The sequence below is a fragment of the Accipiter gentilis genome, chromosome 4 (genome assembly GCF_929443795.1).
Source record: "Accipiter gentilis chromosome 4, bAccGen1.1, whole genome shotgun sequence".
NCBI classification, from domain to species: Eukaryota; Metazoa; Chordata; class Aves; order Accipitriformes; family Accipitridae; genus Astur; species Astur gentilis.
This window is the reverse complement of record NC_064883.1, coordinates 23,573,812-23,597,917: the sequence shown is the minus strand read 5'-3', so window position 1 is coordinate 23,597,917 and position 24,106 is coordinate 23,573,812. Positions and strand designations below refer to the sequence as shown.

Genomic DNA, 24,106 nt, shown 5'->3' with positions numbered 1-24,106 from the left:
CCTGCGGGGGGGACGGGACGGTGCCGGCTCACACCCCCGGCACGGCCGCGGGAGGCTGTTCGCCGCCCCGCTCCGCACCTCTGCGGGCGGGGAAGGGCCGCAGCCCCTGCCGGGGGACAGCCTGCGGGACGGCGGAGTGGGGGGACATGCGGGGGAGAGGGGGGAGAGGAGACCCAGAGGCAGGCGGAGAAGGGACGTTCCCTCCCCGCCATCGAGGGCGGGAAAGTTGGGCGAACAGGAGGAGGAGGGCGGCCAGCGCGCCACGCCGCCTTCCCCGGCCCGCTCCACCCGGGGCTGCCGGTCGCGGCCCGCTCCCCTCCCCAGAGCGGCGAGGGGGCAACGTCCTCCCACTCGCCGCCCCCCCGTCCCCCGTCCCCGGCCGGCTGCCGCCCCCGCTCCGGCCCTACCCCTCCTCCGCCCCCCCTCGCACCACGCACCGCCTCCCCCCCCCCCCCCCCCCCCTCGCCGGCGGAGGTGAGGCGAGGCGGGGCGCCGACTGCAGCGGCGGCACGGGAGGACTGGGTCGGCGAGGACTCTCCGCGGAGGCCGGCTGCATCCACCACCCAGCCCGGCGGAGGGAACAGCCATGAGGAGCAGCCGCCGCTCGAGCTGCCGCCGAGAAACTCCCCTCCGCATGTCGGCTGCCGGTGGCCTGGTCTGAGGAGGAGGAGGAGGAGGAGGAGGAGGGAGGGACGGGGCCGTAGCAGCGGCGGACTGTGCAAGTTGCGCTCTGCCCTTCTTCTTCCCGGGCCCGTCTCCTACCCGCGGAGCAGCATGCGGACTGGCCTCCGCGCTCCCTCAGATGTGCTCTGGCTGCCGCCGCTGCTGCCGCCTTCAGTGCATCCTGCTGCTGGCAGCGCTAACCCGGGCGCTGGATGAGACGGGAGGGGGGAGATCGCTGCTGCGGTTCCGCCCGCTCCTTCATGCGGGCTTCTGCTCCGGCGGGGGTACCACCGCCGCCGCCGCCGCCGCCGCCGAGGAGGAGCCGGCCTGCCTTCCCCCCCGCCGCCCGCGGGGCTGGGGCGCTCCCCCCGCTCGCCCGCCCGGGGGGCCCGCATGGCGTGCTACCTGGTCATCAGCTCCCGGCACCTCAGCAACGGGCACTACCGCGGCATCAAAGGCGTCTTCAGGGGACCGCTCTGCAAGAAGGGCGCTCGCTCGCCGGTAACTGCCACCTCCTCGCTCCCTCCCTCACTTGCCCCCCGCACGGTAGGAGCGGTGCGGGCGGACGGGTGCGCGCGGGGCCGCGGGTGCCCACGCAGCGGGGCGGCCGGCGCGGCGCGGCGCGGCTCGGCGCGGCCGGGCTGGCGGGGGAGGGGGGCGGCGTTGGCCCGCCGGGCGCGCGGCGCGTGGGCGCCGGCTCGGTCCCGCTCTGCGGGGCGGGCGGCGTGGGGGCTGCCTCGGCGGGCGGCTCGGAAAAGTTTCTCCGCCGGCGGCCGCCTGCGCGGGGCCGAGGGGGCGGTGCCGGCTCTCCGCCGCGGGGCAGGGGGGGCTGCCGTGGGGCTGCGGTTCGCCGCGGACCGCGTCGCGGGCTCACGCCGGCGGCAAGGCTGATTTCTGGCGCTCCGCGGGGAAGTTGGAGGCTGCTAGAGGGGAGGGCGCGGTGCCGGCTCCAGGTGTCGCCGTTTGGTACCTCGTCCGAGGTCCTGGCGCTGCGGAGGAGGGGGAGCGGCCGACCGCCGGTTTTCGGCTGCAAAAAAAAAAAAAAAGGAACTCGCGTGTCTGGGCTGCGGCGTGGTACCAACTACCTGTCGAGACCGACATGGGGGCAGAACACGCGTGAAGTTTGGGGAGGTCCTGCGGCGACCAGAGACCCGTCGAGCTCCCGCAGACGGTCTCTGTGAGTCGCTAAAGGCGTTCGGCAGGGGCGAGCGGGTGTCAGGCTGCGGGGGGGGGGCCGTCGCCGGGCCCCTGCGGCCGCCGGAGCGGAGGGAAGCGGGGTGCCCGGGGGGGGGCCGCCCCGCGAAGGGCGCCCAGGCGGCGGCGGAGCGTCGCGGCCCCTGCCCCGGCTGTCGATGGTGGTAGCGGCATCGCAAACGCCTCCGTGGCTCCGTGGTCGCGGCTGAAGTTTGCCTGTCAGCGTGGCGGGTCTCCGTAGGTGAAATGCTGAGGGGTAGGGACCCGCCACCCCCGGGCCCTAGTTGCGCAGGTACCGGGGGCACCTTGATGCCGGCGGTGGGACTCCCTCCGGCTTCGGCGGTGCCGGGGTTGTGCCCCGTGAGGCACCTGCAGCCCGAACGCCTCTGGGAAAGTGCTTGCGACGCCAGAGTCTCCGCTTTCTGTTGCTTGACTTTCCATGACGGAAGGGGACAAGTATTTCATTCTGCTTCCCAAATCCCTCCCGTGTCGTACGCCGGCACTCTGAGACAGCACCCACAGGTTCTTCCCTTGTACTGCCGTATCTCTCGTGTGCGGTGTAACACAGCTGCGCTGTAGGAACGATCAGTCAGACGTTTGGCTGAGCTGTGTTTGTGTTCTCTGACCCGTGGAGCTGATCCAGCCTTGTGTGTGGAACCTCCCGAAATGCAGGCGACTTTGACTGAGATTCCTGTACAAAATTAGAGAGATAAAAAGGAAAAGACCTCAGAGATCTAAAGTGGGAAGAGGCTTCACTGTAAATATTTTGTATTTAGTAGAAGTTTAACAACTGATCTTCAAGCTGAGGAGTATCAGCGGTATTGGAAGATATTACCCTCCAAATAGTGTTATACTCCAAATCCTTCGCTTTCCAACTTCTTTCCCTTTCTTTCTAGCTACCTAGTGACTATGCACACCACTCCGCTCAGTCTAAATACCTCATGAAATAAATGTAATTGTCTGTCTCCATTAACAAATCATCATTTTTAACATAGTTCTGCTACCAGCTGGGAGTAATTTCTGTTTAAATGCAAATATCAGAGAAAAAGACCAACAAGTAATTGTATTGATGTTTCTTATTGCTTAAAGTTGTATTCTTTTTTAAAAAAAGAAAAAAGGATTTTGCTTTAAATTGAAGCATCTTAGTCTGAAGCCAACTATCTAGGGTTTAGTGGACAAGGTAAAAAAATTACAAAGTTGAAAATAACCTCAGGTTGCTTTCACTACATGGAAATATTTTTTCATGTGAGCTTTCCAGAGTTTGAAACAAGTAGCAAGAGCACTTTGTACTGCTTTTCTCTAAGATAGAACCTCCTGCTTCTGAGGTTGACAAGACCAGGAGTTGGGATTCTTCACACGGTTTGGGACTATTTCTATAGAAAAGACTGAATTTTAGCAATCCTTAGCTTTCATTCTGAATTCTTGAGGGAAAGCTTTCACTTCTCCAAACACATTTCTTTATTTTTCTTTATTTTCTTTTGCTTTTTTTAGTGGCCACTTTTTGAAGCTAGGCTTTTGAGGTGATAAGCTAAGTCCTATGGGCGAGGGAGTGGTGGGCAGCTCATGGGAAAAAAAGGTACATGATAAAAGTAATGTTTTATTAATGCTGGGTAATTGTAGCTCTAGAACTCTTTTATGTGTTTGATATTTAGCATTTACTGCTGCTTATATATGCTATTTTCATATCTTCTTATGAGAGTCCAGATTTTAGGAGAAAAATAAGAGATGCTTAGTAAGCAAAGTAGATAATAGTTTGCTATTAAATACTGAAAGCAGTGATTCTCTAGAGTAATCTGCATGTGCCTACAAACCTCCAACTTTCCAGACCATATCTTTCCTGCTTATCAGTGTGTTTGAAGTTGGGGAACAGTGAACAGCAAACAACACCTAGATATATTTTTGCATTATGGAAGCAGGAGTCCTGCATGCTGAGATTTAGTATTGACTGAGGTAGTAAAACTGTTTTAAGCATGAACAACCCCCCCCCCCCCCCCGGTACTTTTCAGTAAGCTATGAGTATGAGTTAAACTTGGGATTACTTCTTATACTTAAGAAGGAAGTCTTAAGCAAGTGTCATTTATTTGTATTCCCTGTGCTGTGCTTGTATTTAATACTTCCAGATTCCAACTTTGAAAGATACAGGTTATGCCTTGCAGTCATTTTTAAAATGCTGAACCTGGGAACAGCCTTGAAGATTTGATTTTATAGTTTGCACCTTTAAACAATCTTATATTTGTATACCATGAGCTATCGTATGCACGAGTCTACATAGTCTTTAATAGATAACATGTACCTTTCTATATTTAAAGTGTTCTGTGTTAACAGACCATGAAATGTCAGTAGACTTAAGGCTATGCTTTAAGAAATGAGAACAGTGGTGAATATTTTAAATACCTTTATCAAATTTCATGGCTATATGAACAAGTATTTTTCAGTCTGGATGTTTCTGTAGTATTTATTTAGCATACTTCGCTGTTATTGTGTCAGAAACAATTCTGGTCCTTCCTCCTGGTGTGCAGAAAGACCTTTAGCTGTAGCAGTACTAAGAGGAACAAGAGATGGAGGACGACAAAGATAATGCACTTCATTTGTGCATGTGGATGTGTGGTGACACTGTCATAATACCTTTTTAAAATTCTGCCTTTCCTTTGCCCACTTTCACATGTTGAAAAAGGGACTGGCTATGAATGCTCTGAAGCTGGGATCTGAAGTTCGTGGTAATGAATTCAGAAAGAGTGGAATTAGAAGCAGTCACCAGTGAATCAGGTATCAATGGTGGTATGATAGATGTGGATGAGGAAGGGAATGCTGAGTTTAAGTGCAGTGACAACATTACTGAGGATAAAGGACAGTTATCCAAAAAAGGAAGCTGCTTATTTTAGAGACCTGACTCTGTGCTTTAAGCTTTTTTATTTTATCTGGAAAGTTATGTTTATGAATGTATTACGAGCAAGTTTTCTGCCTCTGAAAATTTCTATTTAATGAAATGCATTATGATACAGAGATATTACATATACTTCAGAATGATGATACTGTCTAAAGGATTTTTGAGTCCTGAATAGATTACATTGATCAGTGTACTGGTTTTAGGTTTTGCAGTCATGATAGATACGCTGTAATATTCACCTGCAGCCAAACCTGCTCAGAGGTTTACTGCCACACCTCACAGGCCTAGCAAAGCTGGCACTGAAAAGGACTCAGCTGTGAAACTTTCAAAGAGAATCTTCCAGGATACAGCAGAAAATGGTACTGGGAATTCAGCAGATGGCCCCCTTGCTTCTGAATCATTTCTGAGCCAAGGATGTTATTAGGGTACACTGTTCTGCTTGTGGCTTTTTAAGGTGAGACATAAACAAAGTCTCGTTTACCACTTGTTATTTAAAGATCCCTTTGTATTTTGAAGGAGATAGAAGACTCAGAAGATCCAGTGCCGTAGCCAATTTCTGACTTGGCTAATTATTTTTCTTTGGTTGTTCTCTGCAGCTTCAGCTGAATACGCTATTTTTCACGTACTTCTCTAAGCTGTTTTCTAATAAGGCTGTCAAGCAGCTGCTCCCTTGCACTTAGTGCTTGCTTAATTTCTTTGGGGGGTGGGAAATGCTTCTGTTATATAGAGCTACCTTTTAAAAAGCACAGCTCTCAGCCCATTTCCAGAGGCTCCAGTAGTTCTAAATAAGTACATTGCAGGTACTTGGAAATAATGACTGTTTAGTTGATACTGAGCCACAAGGATGCTGTTCCAGCACTAAAATAACTGTAACCAGGATGGGGTAGCACCTCGTTAATCTCTGTAGCAGATAACAACACTGGGCACTTGAAAACTTCTTAGAAAATTTAAGCATATTTGAGGATAGAGGGATCATAAATAGAGAACAGGAGGGCCATGGCACCAGCAGCTCTCTCCATCTGCCTGAGGCTAACGGGGAAGTGCTGGCACAACCGAGTCTGCCACATTTTTGTGTTTGCCACCAGTGAGGAGAGATGTGTGCCAAGCACAGCTGTGAGAAAGCAATTTAAAGCTAGACATGGTGAATGGACATGGTGAATGTGTGTCATGTGAGATGTGGTCTAGGTGGCAGCAGGTTAAAAGGAGTATCCATTGTATATCTGGGTGATTAGCTGGAAGACCAGATAACTCATGAGTTTCTGATCATAACCAAGTCATCCCTCAGCACTATGGCTTCATCCTCAGCAGCACTGAAAGCAGAGAGGAAGGGTATGCTCTAGGCAGTACCAGAGAAAATGCATGGGAAGTAATATCTCAGTTAAGAAATGTAGTATAAAGGGACCAATAATGAACCAGCAGCTCCAGTAAATAATCTACTTTGGGTAGTTTCTATTGAAGAAAAGGGGGAAAAAACCTCAACTGTACTAACAAAACAATGTGGAAAGAAAAAAAGGGAGAAATACGAAAGAAAATGGAAAGTGGTACTTTCACTCTTCTGTGCCAAAAGTCTCTGGCAGCTGCCTCCAGCAGAAGTGGCCACCTGCCAGGGGGGATCCTGTGCGCTCTGCTGAAAGCACGGAGCTGGCTCACCGAGGTACCTGCCTTACCCAAACTAAGGGAAGACACTCCTGCTTAACTCTTTCTGATCTCATCGATTCCTGGCACTTCGTGCCTCAGAGTGGGCTCAGTGTGTTTCCTACCAACCTTAATGCATCCACCGTGCTGGAGGATCTGAGCATTCCTGCAGCCCATACTCAACCTTACGGCGACTTACTTCCTGATTTTGTGGTTCCTATTGTTGTGCTTTCTGTGCATTTCCACGACACGCAAGATACGGAAAGAACTTTCAGAAAATATGAATGTGGTTTTAGCCACATGTAGCTTTGCTGCTCATGCCTTGTATTAAGCCTGGTTTTGTGGTATGTACCACTTTTGAGCATACTTTGTTTCAGTCAGTGGATAGCACTTTGTATATAGCATTACAATTAAATTTAATCATCTTCAACCAATTTCTGCTGGGGCCATTTCCTTCACCCACAATTAGCAGTGATGTTAAACAGGTGCTTTATGTTTGACAGTGCCTTTCCAGCATCCTAATATTTTTATTGCTCCCTCAACTGAGTTCTTAAAACCAGATCCATTTCTCTCTTATTTTACATGTGGCGATGCTTGTTTGTCCATTACTTCCACAGTTATTGCTGTTACATCCATTTGCATTCTCTCTTTCATTTCATACGCATTTTACTCACCCAGAGCGTAGCAGTTCAGTTTTTTTTTTTTTTTTTTTTTTTTTTTTTTATTCTGCACTGTGTACAAGTTTGAAAATGGATGTAGAGACCTAGTGTTTTTGAAACAGGTGCTCCCTCGGATAGTGGGTTGAGCTGTTAACCAGGCTCTAAGCATTAAAGGCTGTTCCTCTGCCTGTTCCTGCCCTGCTTACTGGACTCCTGCCCACACGTGCTGTCCACGGTAAGTGCTCACCTGCCTGTGCTGGGGAGGATGCTCCAGCTTCTTCCTCCTGCTAAATTAACGTTTTGTTTTGACCACTCAAATACTAAATAAAGTGAGTGGCTTTGTTTATGCAAATACATTCATTCGAGATTATATTCCTCACATAAAAACTATGGTCAAAAAAAATCTGAAGCTACTTATTCCCTGCCAAAAAGGATTTGCAAGAGCTCCCTGCAAAAGGTTGCTAAATGGAGAAGGAAAAGAAAGCTTTTAAAGACTGGCTAGAGTGTAGGCATTTTTTTCCTACTTGGGTTTCCCTGATGGACTGTATAGCCTTTGGCTACAAGGCTTGAGGCTTTCTTGGTTTGGGGCTGGGTTTTTTTTGGCATTTAACACCAAGAACCTTTGTTAAGTCTTTCTATTACCTCTCAACTGATTATTTTCGAAGACTTAAGTCATCATCACCTGAAAATGTCATTTTTCTCACTTGTATTAGGAAATCTGTGAGGTGTATTAAGAAGAGTGTGGAAAAATATTCCCCTGAGGAAAATGTTGACTTTTCTGTATGAAAAACAGAAATTCAAAATATTTTTATCTACCTGCTGAAATACTGTTATTTTAAAATGCCACTGTGGTACACTGCAAGAGATTTAGTTTTACCGCTTTATGTGTCTATCCACGTGTATAAGCATGGCTTCTTATACGGACATATCTTCCATGATGCCCTCAAGATCTTCACTCTGGAAAACAGTGCATCACATTTGTTACAACACACAGCAGAAGCTGTAATCCTTCTTTTAGAGCTCAAGAGATACGATCTTACTGTGAAAGATTTTTACACTTACAACACTAAAAAAAATAATAATCATGGATCAGGGATAATTTATTTAAAAGGTCAAATTAAGTTTATTACAGGGTCAAGTCAATGTCAAAGAGAAGTACAGATACATACATGGGTTTGCAGGAACCAGAATTCCCAACCTAACGTGCAGTACTATTAAAATCCAGTTTGTCCCTCCAAGGAATAAAGCGGTCTTCACTGGGGAAAAACAGTCACTTTGCAAACATATGTGCATGCAGAAGTCCATGCGTGCAAACATTTCCTAATAGCAATAAGAAGATACTTTAAAAGAGCTTTTTTAGCATTCACTTCAGCAGTTGCGAACACTGTTTTTTCAAGATTCAACCCGCTCTGCTATTAGCCTTTGAACCTTCAAAACTCTGAATGAACAGTATTAAAATTATGTGATTTATGATGATAATCTGCATAGGTGATACTAGAGGCAGCTACTGTAATATTAGAGCTAGATATACAGAGTTCACTCCTGCATTTCTGTATTTTTATCTGGGCACATAACACTGCTTGTCTTGTACAATCAACTACTGCGCATGAGTAACAAGATTTGTCACGGAGTATGTACACATGCCTGAAAATGCACTTCACTGCTCAGAATGTATTGTTCTGTACCCAGTCGTAAGACACTTTAATGACAGCTTTTTGTTTTTTTATATTAGACTAAATTTATGTGCATACTGGATAAGATGTAAACATCATCATCAAAATTTTGTCCCAGTTTCATAGTTATGCATAATGATAATTGGCAAGCTGGTTCAAGCAAAGAAATAGAACTATTGCTGGGAGATTGCATGCAGCTCTGAAACAATTCATACATTAATCAACTGTAGTTGATATCAATTTTTCAATTGATGTTTTCCCTGGAACACATTCTAAAACAGATTTAGTGCATTTGTGTCAACAGAAATATTCTATCTATATTCCGCTCAGACTGAACTGGAGAGATGTATTTGATGTTGTTGAGAAAATTCGCAGTTGTAATCGGCTGTAAATCTGCAGCCTCCATTTCCAACTTAGATTGTAACATGTTAGGAAGGCTTGTGAAACCAGATCGGAAAGTGTAAGGAAAGAACTTCCTAAAATATATCCTCTGATAGAAAAATATTCCGTAAATGGGATTTTTGGGTTAAAATTACAAATGAAATCTGTACAAGTACTATGAGCAGATTTCTGCTAGAAATGTAATATCTTATAGTTATTAAGCTGTTTTATGTATTTTTCATTTTCAAAGAAAAGTTTTCATATTCAGATTTTTAAAATTCTAATTTTAGTAGGTTTTTGTGGGTTTCAGAAGCGATCAGTACAAATTATTTGTCTATACTAATCTTCATTTTTTTGAACTAATCATTACATCTTCAGTGTAAGTATGACTTTCTGTGAGGTGTGAAAAGCTCTGACCACTGATTTTATTTTTTGGGGGGAGAGGGGGGCATCTAAGAAGAAACAAAAGCTCTATATTCATGCCACCCTATGTCAGACACTGGAAAACCAAGTTCAAATCTTGGTATTTTGAGCCTGTTCTTGTGCCATTGTCTGGGATTACGAGACGCTTCTGGTGACACATTACAGGTTGACAGGGAAAGAATCTGCAGTGATCCTCGCATCGGTTTCTTGATGAATATTGTGGTCCAAATGCTGGCCAAGGCAAGGTATCAGTGGAGTGGATAATAATAAGGATTTCTCTGTGGGAAAGACACTGCTTACTTCCAGATGCTGCTCTGCCTCCTCCTCTGTGCTGGAAGGCATTATGGTGTAGGAACAGAATATCCAGGATGGCCACAACCTGCAGGGCCACAGGTCTGTGCCAAACAGCAGCCGAGAGGCATGCCCATCATCTCAACACAGGGAGTGGCTGCCTGGTCTGATGAGCACCAGATTAGAAATTGCCACATAACTACTGAGAACTTGTTTAGAAAACTCAATTAAAAAGCACAGTCGTGTAGGTGCCCGTAGAGCAAAAGGCAAAAGCTCACAATGTGATGCGTATGCAAGTAGTTTGTGAGTACCAAATAATAAATACACATCCCATAAATGTCACTGTATACATATGCAGCTTCTCCTAGCTGTCTGAATGCTTAACTGCAGTCCTTATAAAGCTGTACTACTGCTCTTCCTTGATAGAAGTCCAGGGTTATTATGTTGTATGCATCTACATGAATGGACACTAGCATTTCCCTTCTTCAGTGTTTCAGTAGACACTTACTTCACTTTAAAGAAAACACTATGAGAAAAAATAGTTTAGTGAGCCAAATGAAGAAAGATTAGGTTGGTACTGTATACAAAGATTTCAAATTTTCATTAGAATGATAAATATATCCTTAGCTATTCAGTGTGGCAAAGAGGCAATGTAAGAAACGCTGAGAAATGTTGGAGATGGTGATTTACTCACAAAATAAACAGCACTTTTAAAAAGTTTTGTTTCTGGGAGTGATAAATTTTTGTGGTTACTAATAATCAATAGAAAAATCACAGATGTGTGCTCTTTGATGCAGACGTTGTGTTCGTATCCTATAAAAAAATGACATTGAAATAAGTGTTGAATATGTAAACTTGCTGGTTTTATGTTTTGTTCATTTCTTGCTGCTGAAGACCTGTTTATCACCATAGTGTATTGTATGCCATGTGGAACAGGAGTTTTTATTGGGTATATACTGTACAATATATGTGTTTTATTGCTTAGCATTATAATAAGCGTATTTTAGAAGTTAAACTTCAAAAAATACAGATGCAACATTGTGGTTATTTATCTTAGAAGTTAACCCTCCCCTCAACATAAAAAAAAAAAAAAGGTCTTTAAATTTATTCCCTAGAGGACATGTCTTATTTGAAAATGATAACACTTGGTGGAGAAAGATATGCCTTTCATTTTGGCTAGGTTAATAAATCTGTGCAGCACAGTTTTAGAGCTCTCTTCGTATTATTGGGGAACGAGTTTTCATTCTGTGAAGTTTAAAAAAAAAAAGAGTATTGACAGCACTGGGCTTTTTATTATATAAAGCAGATATGATGGCTGAAATAGAGGGTGATATCCATATGCCATGGAGAAATGGAGAAAGGAAAAGAGAGCAAATAAATCTGGTTTGTTTGGGGTTTTTTTTTTAGTTTCTTTTTTGACAGCTGTCTACTAGTCTGGTTATCTATTCATAATATTATTTTTTCACCTTAATGAATCACTGACTTTGTAGGTGATTGAATTGATATATGTGTGGGTTATGGGATCAGCCTTTAAATGTTTATGTTGATTTGCCTACATGACAACTTTCATCAGTAGGGATCAGTATAAACAGCAAATTGGAAGACGTTAAAAAATTTGTTTCCTTGAAAGGGGTTTAAACAAGTTTACAGAATGACTTAACAGAGCCTGCGTAATCTTCACAGGCAATAAAACCAAAGGCAGAGAAACGTGCTTAAAATTCACAGCAAAAATGTTTTGTTTCCACTGTCTGTTCTTGAAGACTCACCCTTTAAGCTATAGCAAATGAGGCTTATTAGGCATGTACACTTAGAAATATTACAGTAGAAAAACAGTTTTCAATGCTTTTCTTTTTAAATTTGGAGTTCATCTGTAAACTTAAGTAGTAAAGACCTTAAATGCCTTTTCCCTCTACCCAAATATGGTTGCTTATCCCAAGCTTTGGCCAAACACTGAAGAATAAAAATATGATTAAAAAAAAGTATTTGAAATGTGTATTTTTAGAAACTATTTTAACTACCGTGATTAATCATTGTACCAAGCAATACTGTAACCTTGTATAATTCCAAAAGAATCCCAAACCTACCAAGACCCCAAACCACCCAAAACCATGCCCCCAAACATAACAAAATAGAGTTAGCAGGTGAAATCACCATGAATGTGATGAATCACTGGCAGCCTTTCTTCCTATGTCAGCTCAGGTAAAGTTCAGATCTTAACCTTCCACTTGCCTGGGAGCCATTATAGAAATCCTAATTGGCTTCCTGATTGCCTGTTAAGAATAATAACTGATTAAGGAATTGTAGCACTTTACACAGAAGAGTTTTAAATACATAAAGCATTCCGAGCTGTCTCCTTACGATAAAAGGTATGGCTGCTCGTGTTACATGTTATAAAAGAAACTCTGTTCTTTTCTATCATTGTTATGTACTTACTTAGCTATGTTTATACTTCTAATCTCTGACTAATAAGGATGGCAAATGTAGGCATTAGACAGCCTTAAAAAGATTGATGCTTTTGATTACAGCATACTATAGGATAAATTGTAGGGTGCAAATCTCTTACAGAGTTAAGGATATGTGGTATCTGAAGAAACATAGAGGTGTCAATTTTCTGTTTGATGGTACTAATATATTTTGATAAGATCTGCATATTAAGAATGAACCCTCAAGTTCAGTGATTTAGTGCTGCAATTGTACACTGCACTTCACAGTAAGTAGAACAAACAATAAAAATGTGAATCCTTGCCTCTGCTCTGAAGGACAGTGAACAAAGACATGTAGGCATTACAGCTGCCAGGCGTGGAGACGACTTGCTTTTCAGAAATGACTGGAAAGAGGAAAGAAAGTGGGATAGTAAATGTGAACGGGGAGGTTAATTGCAAAGTAAATGAGCTTGCTACAGAAAACGCTGAGGCTCAGATCCTCAAAGGCTATGTGTGTATTAGTAAACAACACCAGGGAATGTGCCAGGCACTGAAGCTTATTCAGCTAAAGTATGAAATTGTGAGCATTGTTTCTAGTATGCTTGCGGTATCAACCAAGTACCACTGTCCCAAACATTTCTTTGAGAGGGTTTGGGAGCTAGGATAGGGCAGGGACCATTACCAGCATGTGGTTTCCATTCCAAGAGAGTTTAACAGTACTGACATGGGCTGCTCAGTAAAGGCAGATAAAAGCCTCCCTTCTGGTTTTTTTCAAGCTTTGAAATCCCTCCCCTATATGAAACTTCACCCACTGGGAACATTGCCCATCCGCTGTTCCCCAAACTATAACTGGGCATTGAGAGAATGGTTGGTGCCATAAGTCAAAACTGTGCTGGGGAGCACTGTAAAAAACCTGATGTTGACAATCGTGTACTAGTGCAAGCACTAGGCTGAGGGTGGCCTGGGCTCCAGTTCCATTAAGGGTATGCAGAAGATAGGACTGGACCTTGGAGAGTGTTGGGAGATCTGAAGATTGAAGGGTAGTGGCTGGATCTCCTGACAGCAGACTGATGGGGGAATCAGATGGTGCAGCTGGATTTCCTCACAAATACCTCTACAAATCTGTCTCGTGCTCCTGACAGGAGGAGTCCCAGTAAATGTGATACGCATATGCTGACTGAAGGAGAGAAAGCTCAGCTTCACCACTTGGCAATGAACTTCAAAGATAAAGAGCAGGTGAGAGGATGTTGGTGAATCATAATGAGCCTCTTGGAGTGCTTTCTGTAGTTTCTTCAAGTATCCTTAAAATTCACAGAGACCAGAAATGCCTGGTGACTGTCTGTTCAGGGCAGGATTTTAGCTTGTGTAAATCAATGTATTTAATTGATTGCATTTTCCAAGGTTGATTTATGCCAGCATGGATCGGGTCATCAGATTTTATTTAGACTTTATTTATTAAGTAATCTGGCTAAAGTTAGTGACTTCTAGTTGCTAGGACCTCCAGCGTTGAGGCATATGGTCCAAAAATGAAACCTTGTATATTTTTGTTGGACTCTATACAGTGACTGTCTTTTCTGTACCACTGAAATGCAAACAATGCTGGTTAATTACAAACCATGCTGCTATAGCGTATATATTGATACAGGAACTATAACACCTTCCTTGCTAATGGAGCACCTCTCTGATTTGCACACTTCCCTGAGAGCACACTGTTTGACTCGGAACTTGCTCCCACATTCCTTATCCTCATAGCAGATAGATGTTCACTGAGAAGGACAATTCTGGGGTTATTCAGTACGGGATGGTGTTATACCATACATTTTAGATGCTCAACATAGTAACATCAGTGCCGCTTGCTTTCAGGATCCAGAGTTCTGGTTGGAATAAATCAGATCTAAGTAAAAGACATATATAAAGCGCTTCTTATCTTTCCAGCAGAGAAAAAGTTCCACAGAAGTCAGTCACAACTTTCGCTGGATTAGAAATGCAGAGCAGTGTGTTTTTGAAATGTGAATTAGTGATCAGACTTAATATCCCAATATCAATTAATATGAATCACTAACCTAGTATTATCTTAATACCTGAATATTAAACTAGTATCCTGTTCTCTGCTGTTACAATTTTGGGGCATAAGTGAGTAACTAGACCAGTTAACACCAGCTGTTGACGTAGTGATTTGTTTCCTGTGGAGGACAAGTGTCATTTTCAGGTTTATTTCATATCTAATGCACAGTATTTTATTAACAATATAAGATCAATTTTCTGGGTTTGTATGTTTAGCTGCCCCCTTAGTGATTTCTGTTTGTTTCTTTTCCTCTTAATTACAGTGTTGCCATGCTGGTAATTTCCTCTAACAGGAATTTGCCAGCAGTCATTATCTGTAAGGCTGCTTGAGGAGGAATCCTGCTCTTTAATGACTTCAGTGAGACCCTGCCCTTGGATGAATAGGAGGGCTGGCATTTATTTCCACATAAGATATTCCCTCTTCACAAGAGCAGAGAGTCACTGCTGTTTCAGTTCTGCAGGTGTGTGCGCGCACCAGGGATACTGTGGGGATCTGGGTGACTGCAGGTCACTGAGTGTTGGGAAACTCTTGAGTGTGGTGCTTTGCTGGTCAAAAGGGATTCATTTTTGGGTAGTCTTATTCCTTCATGTTGTTGATGTCACCATCAGGCAAGTGAGAGATGGAGATCTTGCTTTATTATCTAGAGCTAGCAAATATTTCCATTGTGATACTAAGTGATGATCTGATGAGTCTGGAAAATTACTACTAGAAAATTAAGTCTGGAAAAATGACATCTATGGGGATGCCAGAGCTTTTGTGAGGCTGCTTCACTTTCTCTCACCGGGGAGGATATATATGATAACTCTCTGCTGGCCCTCCTTTGGGTATGTCCTCTAGCAGTGCTATGCTACGTGCACCATGGTACCTACTAGTCACTGCTTGCTCTGTATCTGTCCAAAAGTTGAGGAGAAAACATGGAAGATGGAGCTGTGAAGGGCTGGGTTGTTCATCCCGCCTGTCTGAGATGTGCTTGGAGTTCATCATGGTTCAGGAGGCTGGGGGTGGTGTGGAGAACTGCCTCGGGAAGGTGAAAGGGACAGAACAAAAGGGGAAGCTAAATATGGGAAAATACATGGTTTTTCCCCTTGGTTTTGTTTTTATACTGATAGCATGCTAGAGCAAAGGTATTCATCCATGGCCAAAGGTCTGCAACATGACAGTAGATCTAAACTAATTGACACAAAGAAATAAAAGCTTTGGAAAACAGAATTTTGGCAATTGTGTGTGAGGATATTTTTGCTCTCTCTGTAGCTGGTTAATGAACTAGTCTGCAACTGCAGCTGGAAATAGACTGAGCTCCCTCACTGTGATATTTAGCCTACTGGCACTGGTTTGATCCCACCCCCAAAAGAATTAAAACACAGATACAGGTTATATAGGATTTTCGTTAATTTATGTGTAGTTAGTCTGGATGCACGTATGCGTTACAGGCAATGTAAAAGAGGAAGGGTTGGTTTTAGTATGCAGGTAAGTGAACTGCCTCCCTTGCATGGCTTTAATTTCAGTGTTTTTATTAGTGTGTGTAAACTATAAACTGTTGCTCTGTTAGCGCACTGAGTGCATTTATCACAAACTAAGAGTCTGAGAAAATGCAGCTTTTGTCAGGAAAAAATGAACGAGTTCCCTTCTTCAGGTATGGTGCTGAGAATGATTTTGCGTAAAGGAGGGAATGAATCAATAGGTTTTTCAGTTGCAGGAGCACAACTTTTCATGGTAGGTATGTCCCTCGGAAGCATAGTTTTTAGGTAGGCATGTGCAATAATTTATGTCTGAGCCATTTGTTAATATTGGCAAAGCGTCACAGGTACTCTGAGTGGTTATGGCAGACTGGGGAGAAGAATGCAGCAGCAGGTTGCTGCTTCATCCCCGCACCAAGGGCTGGCATTTGTACGCAGCAAGAAGTCAGAAAGGTATATTATTTTCCCCTGTAACTAGTACAGGAATTAATCTGTGCTTCTCATAGTAGTTTCAAGGAGTTTTACGGAGCTCGGCTTTCATGATTTTCAGCAAAATCTCTTGTGAAAATGTTTATAGAAAATCCTGTCTCCTATGCAATTACTCTGCCATATGCAGTGGCACATCTTACTCATTCTTTGAACATTTTATGCTCGCAGGGGAATTAAAGAATAAAAACTACCACAGAGTACAAAATTAACATATCAAATTAATTTTGTGTTATACACACAGACTGATGGATAATGTCAATTCAGGCTTGACCCTGCGTATGCTGAAGTTGACAAGATTTCTTGGTGTTATTTTGGTTTATGATAGGCACGTAAAGGTCTTGATTTCTTTCTAGTTGTATAAAAACCCATGTTATTAAATAAATACAGGCAAAGCATATTAACAAAAAACCATGGCAAATAAATAACACATTAGGTTCTTCTATAAGGAATATAATACCAAATTTCTACCAACCTTTTTTTTTTCATGAAGAACAAATACATTTGCAGTCCTATAATTATTTTCTAAAGCAGAAAGTCAGTCAGATTACTTTCAGATCATTATATCATCTGTGTTAGAAAGTGGTAATTGGGAATTACAGAGAGTTTCTATCAGGTTTGGCTTGGCAGCAAATAAGGTTAACATAAATGGTCACCTAGCTGAGTTAATTTTAAATGATCTTTGAGGTTGAGATGTTAAGGTTGAAATGCCTTTAAAGTAAGCTAAACGCTGCTTGTGTTTGGAATGTGAGCTGATGTATAATTCTGTTTCTGCTATTGAAAGGTTAGAAGTTGTAATCCAGTGTTCAGAATCAACAGCAGAAATGTGTCTTTTTAAAGTTTAGAAATGTTTAAAACTTAATATAAGCTGATGTTAAAGATTTATATCCATGTAATGGTGTTTGTGTGGAAGATACTGGATTTTAATCAGTGTAAATTTTGGACTATGCACGATATTGTAAGTGTTTTAGTTCATACTCTGGGTGGTGGGGCTGTTAAAGAATGTGGATTTGAGCAGTTGGTGTTGTTATATATTAAAAATAAATATGTAGAGAAATTTATTAGGGTGAAGGACTGTATGTAAGACTTAGGATACCCAACACTATCCATTATAGTGCTTTTAAAGACTGTCATACCTTTGTTAATATTTTGTCATTTTTCAAAACTAAGCAAGCTTAACACACTGCAGAGGCTGGTTAATTAATTTATTTAGAGATTTAGTGACACCTAATTGACTGTTTCTCCTTAACAAAGAGATTTTTGCAACTAGGCTTTTTTTTTGTTCTCTCAAAAGAGGAAAGGATCAAAGTCATGGCAGCGTTAGCTCAAAATTTAGGCCAACATCTTTTGGCTGTTTTGGAAATACAGTGTTGCTGTGTTCTCTCTTGAAGGGAAAACAATGTCTTTTTCACATGCGCAATGACTTCCCATGCTAAGTCAGCTTGAATTAAAGTCGCTGAATTGTGCTATGGCAGAAGGAGCTTTGACCCTAAATTTGATTTTAGCCTTCCTTGCTGCAGCCTGAGGACAGGAGGAGAAATGTGTAGTGTTTTCACAGAATACTGGAAATCTTGTGGACATCCGACCACCACCCTTTCCCTTTGTTTTATGCATTAATTTGGTAAAAATAAATTCAGCAAGCCTGGAGAAGGGAAGGACAGAAGAAAAGGAAGGTAATAATGAAAGTTGTATGAAGGAATGCTTTCTTTGCTTCCATTATGTCTCCCTGGTTGTTCCTAGAAAGCTATGATGTGCTTTGCTCTTACGACTGTATGATGGCCCAGTGCAGAGTGCACACACAAGGTGAGCCAGCTAAATGGAGAAGGGCAAAGAGCAGAACGTGAGGAAAGGGAGGTACAAGGAGGCAAAGGCGACTGTGGCCCCTTCCTCCAAGAAGCACCCTACGCAGCAGCAGCAGGAGTTGTGCAGGTCCTCCATTAATCTTGAGGGGAAGTGGTGCAAGTAAGAGGCAAACTAAGAGGGTAGTTTACTTCCTCGTCAGGAACTGGTTGCAGAAATGAAAAGGACACTCCTTGTAGTCGGAGGAGATTGATGCATGTAGATGTGCCTGTAGAGTCTTTACGTGACCCAGTTTCTAAGCTACAGTATGTAAGTATTGCTGCCATCAAGAAATGTGATATATATACAAATATATATATTTGTAATATATATAATTCATAATTTATAAATATGAGATTTATATACAAGATATATAAATAGGGAAAGTACATTTTCACTAAAGTTGGAGGAGATGGGATCTAGTATTCTCCTGATAAAATGTGATGCTGTTACTGGAGAGGGAAGGAATCTGTGTGGAGAAATGAATGTGTAAGTTAAAAATGTAAATTACATTTCTATAAATTCATTTTATGCTAATATTAACAAGACTAACACTTTTTCACATTAATATATGAGAACAGTGTCAGTAATTTTTGCCTGGGTCCAGTGGCAGCATACCTATCTACTTTATTTGACACATCCTGGCTCTGAATATTTTAATGAGATTTCTTCCCTTTCTGGTCTGTGAAGCTCTCTGTGCACTTAAATGTGCACATCTGGTACCTGACTTCTGAGAAAAAAATAATAATATGTTGACCTTGTTAATGAAGGAGAAAATTCTAGCAGAAGTTAGGTGGTAGTCATCTGTATCAAGCTCAGGATAGTCTAAAAATGGCAGGCCAGTGATATCTTCATGTATTATTCAAAATAATTAGTGTGAGCAGTCAGTCTCACATCAGCTGCTATGAGTTTACAAGATGAGGCACAGTCCAGGCTGGGGCCGTAAAACCTCCCTGAGCACGGGTCTGTGCTTGAACTCAGTCGCAGCTGCAGGTACAAGTGCATTTAACAGCAAGCATCGTTGAGCAGCTTGCTGGCTGAGATCGTACGGAAGGGCGGCATGTGATTGTTCCTGACCATATAGGCATAATTTTATGTTATTTTAAAAAAATATAAATCCACTGTCTCTTAATCAATAGGCAAAAGAGAAAGTAATTAGATTGTGCAGTGTTTGCATGAGAATAGATGAGTAAATTGCATTAAGTAAACTCCCTCTAATCAGAAGTACTTCTTTAAAGAAACGATGTTAATAAGCATAGGTAAGAATAACAAAGTCTGGGTGTTGGTTTCTAGGACCACAAAGAAGACATTTAGTTTTATTTGCAGTTTCCAGTTTTGTGAAATCTACCAGAATAATTTTTTTTGTTGTGATAGGCTATACTATATTTCTTCACCAAAACAGTAAAAAAGAATAAAGACAGTAAATATTAATGGGTATTACTACATGTATATGGATTATTCATGTAATGCTACATGGCACCTATCCTGGAAATGAGGGGACAGGGGTATATTTGCTAGCGTGGTGTCCTTAATTCTGTCATTTATAATGATAGGAAAGGTAATGAAAACTACTTGTTGAAGACAGCTCACAAAAATGATAAGCGAGAGCAAATAGGTGACACATTGGGAAGAAGAATTCCTGGTGGTTAGAGATGACAGAGGAGGTCTTATGTGCGCTATCTATTGTGGCTCTATGCCTGCCTCCTGGATAACTTCAGCAATTCAATTAACCGATATGAGCCCGTGTTTCATCGTCTATAAAAGGTAGATAATACTTACCCACCTCACAGCATCTTAATAATTGATTTTTGTGAAGTGCTTTGTAATTCTCAGATGGAAGGCACCACACAAGTGTCAAGTATTATTATTGCTACTACCAGTAGTAACAGTACTTGGCATTTATACTGCTCTTGCCCGTTTACAATGCTTTAACATTAAGTAATGCATTCCTGCAGTGCCTCTGTGAAGTAGGTACCTATGTACTTTTACAGATGAATAAATTCAACAATCATCTAGTTTTTCCATTTTCACGGTGATGGTAAGATTTGGGGAAAAAAAAAAAAAGGTGAAAAAAATCCTAAAGTACAAACATCTGTGTGATGATTAGAGTGCTTGTGGAAGGTTGTAGATTAGGTTTGGAGTCTGGTCACGGTTAGAAGAACACGGAACACAGTGCTCACAATTTCTGGACAAGTTTTTTTTACCACTGAACTCTGTAAAAGCCTTCCTTCTCTAGCTGTGTTTCTGAATGCAAAAGCCTAACGATGTTGCTGTGTGTTTATCATGCTCTGACCAAGCCTGTTGTCGCAGGCACTTCCAAGCAATTGTGCCTGGCTTTGGCAAAAGTGGGGAGCTCGGCCAAGAGGTCGGTGCTGGCTAACAGGGAGTCCTGGGCATGTTCAGAACTCCTGGCACTGCTCTTAGACCATCTTTCATTTCAAACACAGTTTTGGTATCTCCAGGCTTAGGTTGATCAGGAGGTTTTGGATCGTATTTTGGTTGAAAAGGCTTAAAAATCTCCTAAATTCTATTTAGGTGCTTAAGAGTTTGTGTAGGGGTTGGATTTTTTGTTTTGTTTTAACTTCACTAAATCTCTCTTTTAATAATAATCTGAGATTTTAGATTTGTCTTTTTTTCCTGTCTAACTGCACACATTTCCTTAATCCATGATATCTTGGAAAACTGGAACTCTAAATTGCTCACCCATCTTTTTTGGATCAAACTCCACACTAAGAAATAAATATTTACTCATAGTTCCATTGCTGCCTTTGGTGTGGGCTCAACAGCTACAGATGTCGTCGCATCTGGAGGTGCTCTCTTCAAAAGCAGCTAATTTTCAAGATGGCAAAATGTCTTTGATTCGCAGCAGCAATGGGCTCCAAAGCTCAGGCATTCTTCCCAAGTTCAGCAGGTGTCTAAACATCACTTTCTGGAACTGACATGTACCTGTTGTTGCTCGCATAGGCAGAGGTGATATGAACGCATGGTGCGGACTCAAACAGCAAGCCACAATTCTTAATGCACTTAAGATTTAACCATAATCAGATGTAAACTCGCCTCAGCTTATGTGGTTACAGCATGGTTATACTAACACACTGTACAGGGTGCTAAGGTTTTCTGGTCTGTGCAGAGACCCCTTTAAGCAAAGAATTAGGACACGTGATCTGCTGTTCGGAAGCCTTTTCCTGAGGCTCCACAGGATGAGAGCTGCAGTGTGATCACTGGTTACAGCTTAAGCCTTATCCCGTGGTTTGCCTCTGAGGACTGCACTGAACTTTCCCCCCTACGGACACCTTCCAGTGGACTTCTACTTGCAACAGACTTTGCTTTGAAAACAGAAGTTTAGTAATTTTTTATATGCAGACAATCTCAATGAATCATTTATGTAGCACATATGTAAATAAGAGCAAAATGTGACTCAGCATTTTGTGATGAAAAGCAGATACCCAGAGACATCTCATTTTGTTAAGTGTTGCATTCCCAGGCCATCACTAATGAGAGCCTTGGAAATCTGTAAGTAAATGTTTCTTCTTTGTGTCCTAGACATTAATGGTTATCAATAGCAGCAGGCTGCTGAAGTCAGCTTAAATGGCAAGAATGTTTTTCATGAAAACAGTAATGGGTAAAAACAGATTGAATTTGAAATTCAGTGCAGGCACATGCTTCAGGCTTGCCTGAGAGGTGAGCCGTCTAGAGACCTCTGCGTTGCTCATGATGGTGAAAAACTGGAAAATGACTAATCACAGAGCTGGTTAAATGCGCAACAGGCAGGCTTGGGTTCTGTATTGAGACAGTCTTTTTGCTTTCTGCAGACTGGCAGTTACAGGGTCCCGCTGCTTCCCTCGGCAGAACGAAGGCTCCAAGAATTAATGAAGTATTATCCATAGAAATCATAATATAGGCATAAACAGCAAGACTGCCTTGTGGCCCATACGTGCTCTGCATCTTCCTGCTTCCTTACTTCAGTTCACCAGCGGAACAGCTCCATCCACTTGTACTGCCGCAGGAATTGACTTTCTGCTTCAGAAAAGGGTATTTCTGTTACAGGTGGTTTTCAGATACTGTCTATCCCTAGTTTTAGGGATAGTATCTCAGTATCTTATTGCACCTTTTGAAAATAAGATTCAGTCTTGCAAGCATTAACTGAATCAATAGGATTACCTGCACGAATAAAAGTTAAAGCATTACTTAGAAGCACAAGGTCAAAGAAAGAAATCATTAGTTTTGATATAATCCCCATTTCTACTTTTAACGTTCACCATAATTTCTTTTTTGGACAGATTATCCCCTGTCTTTAAATCAGCTATATGCAAAAATGTTTTTTAAACAAACTTTAAAACACCATTTTTGCATATAGATAAAATTAGCTGAGTTATAAAATAGCATGCAAATATTCTAATAAATGAAATTTCACTTTCAAGCTTGTACAATAAGAGATTTTAAAATTTCCTATATATATGGACATACAATGTCAAGGTGTGTCATTAAACTACAGAAAATAGTGTTTAATATTTTCCTGAGGAAACAAGAGGTTTTAAAACTCAATTATCTTAACACTTTTTTTCAGATTTAAACTTTTGAGGACAATTTGGTGCATTAGAAGATCCCATTTTATGGAGTTAGGTGAAATGTAGATGCACCAGGGCATATTTCTATGGCTAAATTATATGGTGGGTTTTATTTATTTATTTTTTAATATGACCCCTCCTCCACGTTATCCAAGGAAGTTAAATTAAGGCACAAATTTCAAGGTAATAATTTTTAAAATGTACGCCTTGAAGGGAACTTCATGCAGGCAAGAATTTAACATATGTATTGGTAGTCATCTGAATGTTGAATTTTTTATTTTTAGTTTTAATTTATGTAAGATTTTGGGGCAGCTTTTAATTTACTATATAATAAAGATGATTTGGATTGTGCTTGTAATACAATTCCTAACTTAGCTCATCATCTTTCTCTAGCTTAATCAAAAGTGCATTTGCCTTATATTGATGGAGTCTAAGTGCTTCCTAGGAGAAAAAAATGTGACTGTGATGTTTTGTACCCTTTTCCTTTCCAGCAAGACTCAAAACAGGGACTCACTCATCACTTAAAAAAATAACGGCTGAATATACAAAATATTGAATGTTATGAAGAAGGGAAGTTCTTTGTGCCAAATAGCCTAGACACTTACAGAAGGCTATTTGGGGGTTATTGGGTTCTTAGAAATGAACAGATGTCTAGATAAAAAATACATGTCCAGAATCGCACCTCAGCTCTTCCAGGTTTATACCCATGTAGCCCTGTTGATGTCACTGCTGTTTTTCAATAATATTATGACTACCTCTTCAGTTTGGAGAGTATGCCTTGCACCGTATTGATATAACTTACATCAGGGTATTGTTACTTGCCTTTTAATGTGGTGTACTTATGCCTGTGTAGCATGTGAAAGAATATGGGGCGATGCTGCTGTACCATTATAGTGGACTTCTTTCCATTTTCATGTAGCTTTAATTTCAGCACCTGAAATTTGAAATATTGTAATGCATGAGTGAGGTTTTTTGGAGATGTTACATCTTCATGTAAGGCAATTGATATTTAAAATATAATCTTTAAAGAATTCTAGTGTGCATAACTACGTAAAATAGGTGATTTCTGGGGTCTACATTTGGCTTGCCTAAAGGGTAGCCCATGTGCTGTTTCTGTTTTAATGTAGCTTTGTCCATCCTACAGCTGTGGCTGTGCTTGTAATGACAACCAGGAATTCCAACGAGATGCTTAATTTTTTTCACCCATGGCAAAGAATACCTAGAACCCTGAAAATGTGGCAATGGTCACAGAGCTCCCCAGGACTTACGTATCACATAATGGGTTTATATCAACTAGTTATATCCATATACACAAAGCACTGATGACTGTAGACACATTTCCTCTGGATGTGTGTAAATCTCCTGTACGCTATCTGTAACTGTTAGCAGGTACCAGGCAGGAGAAGAGCAATAAGGATGTACTCTAAAGGATTTAAATTGCGCTGGAGCTCCAAAAGGAGCC

At 42.0% G+C, this 24,106-nt stretch overlaps 1 protein-coding gene across 1 annotated transcript in view; it reads left to right on the top strand.

Annotated features, from left to right (window-relative positions):
* The first annotated feature begins 498 nt into the window (after positions 1–498).
* The window catches only part of ZNF804B (zinc finger protein 804B), a 244,613-nt gene continuing 221,005 nt past the window's right edge, over positions 499–24,106 (top strand). Inside the window, exon 1 of the mRNA XM_049798601.1 lies at positions 499–1,164. Coding sequence (XP_049654558.1) covers positions 1,057–1,164 — 108 coding nt within the window. The 5' untranslated portion in view covers positions 499–1,056. The remainder of the gene's footprint in view (positions 1,165–24,106) is intronic.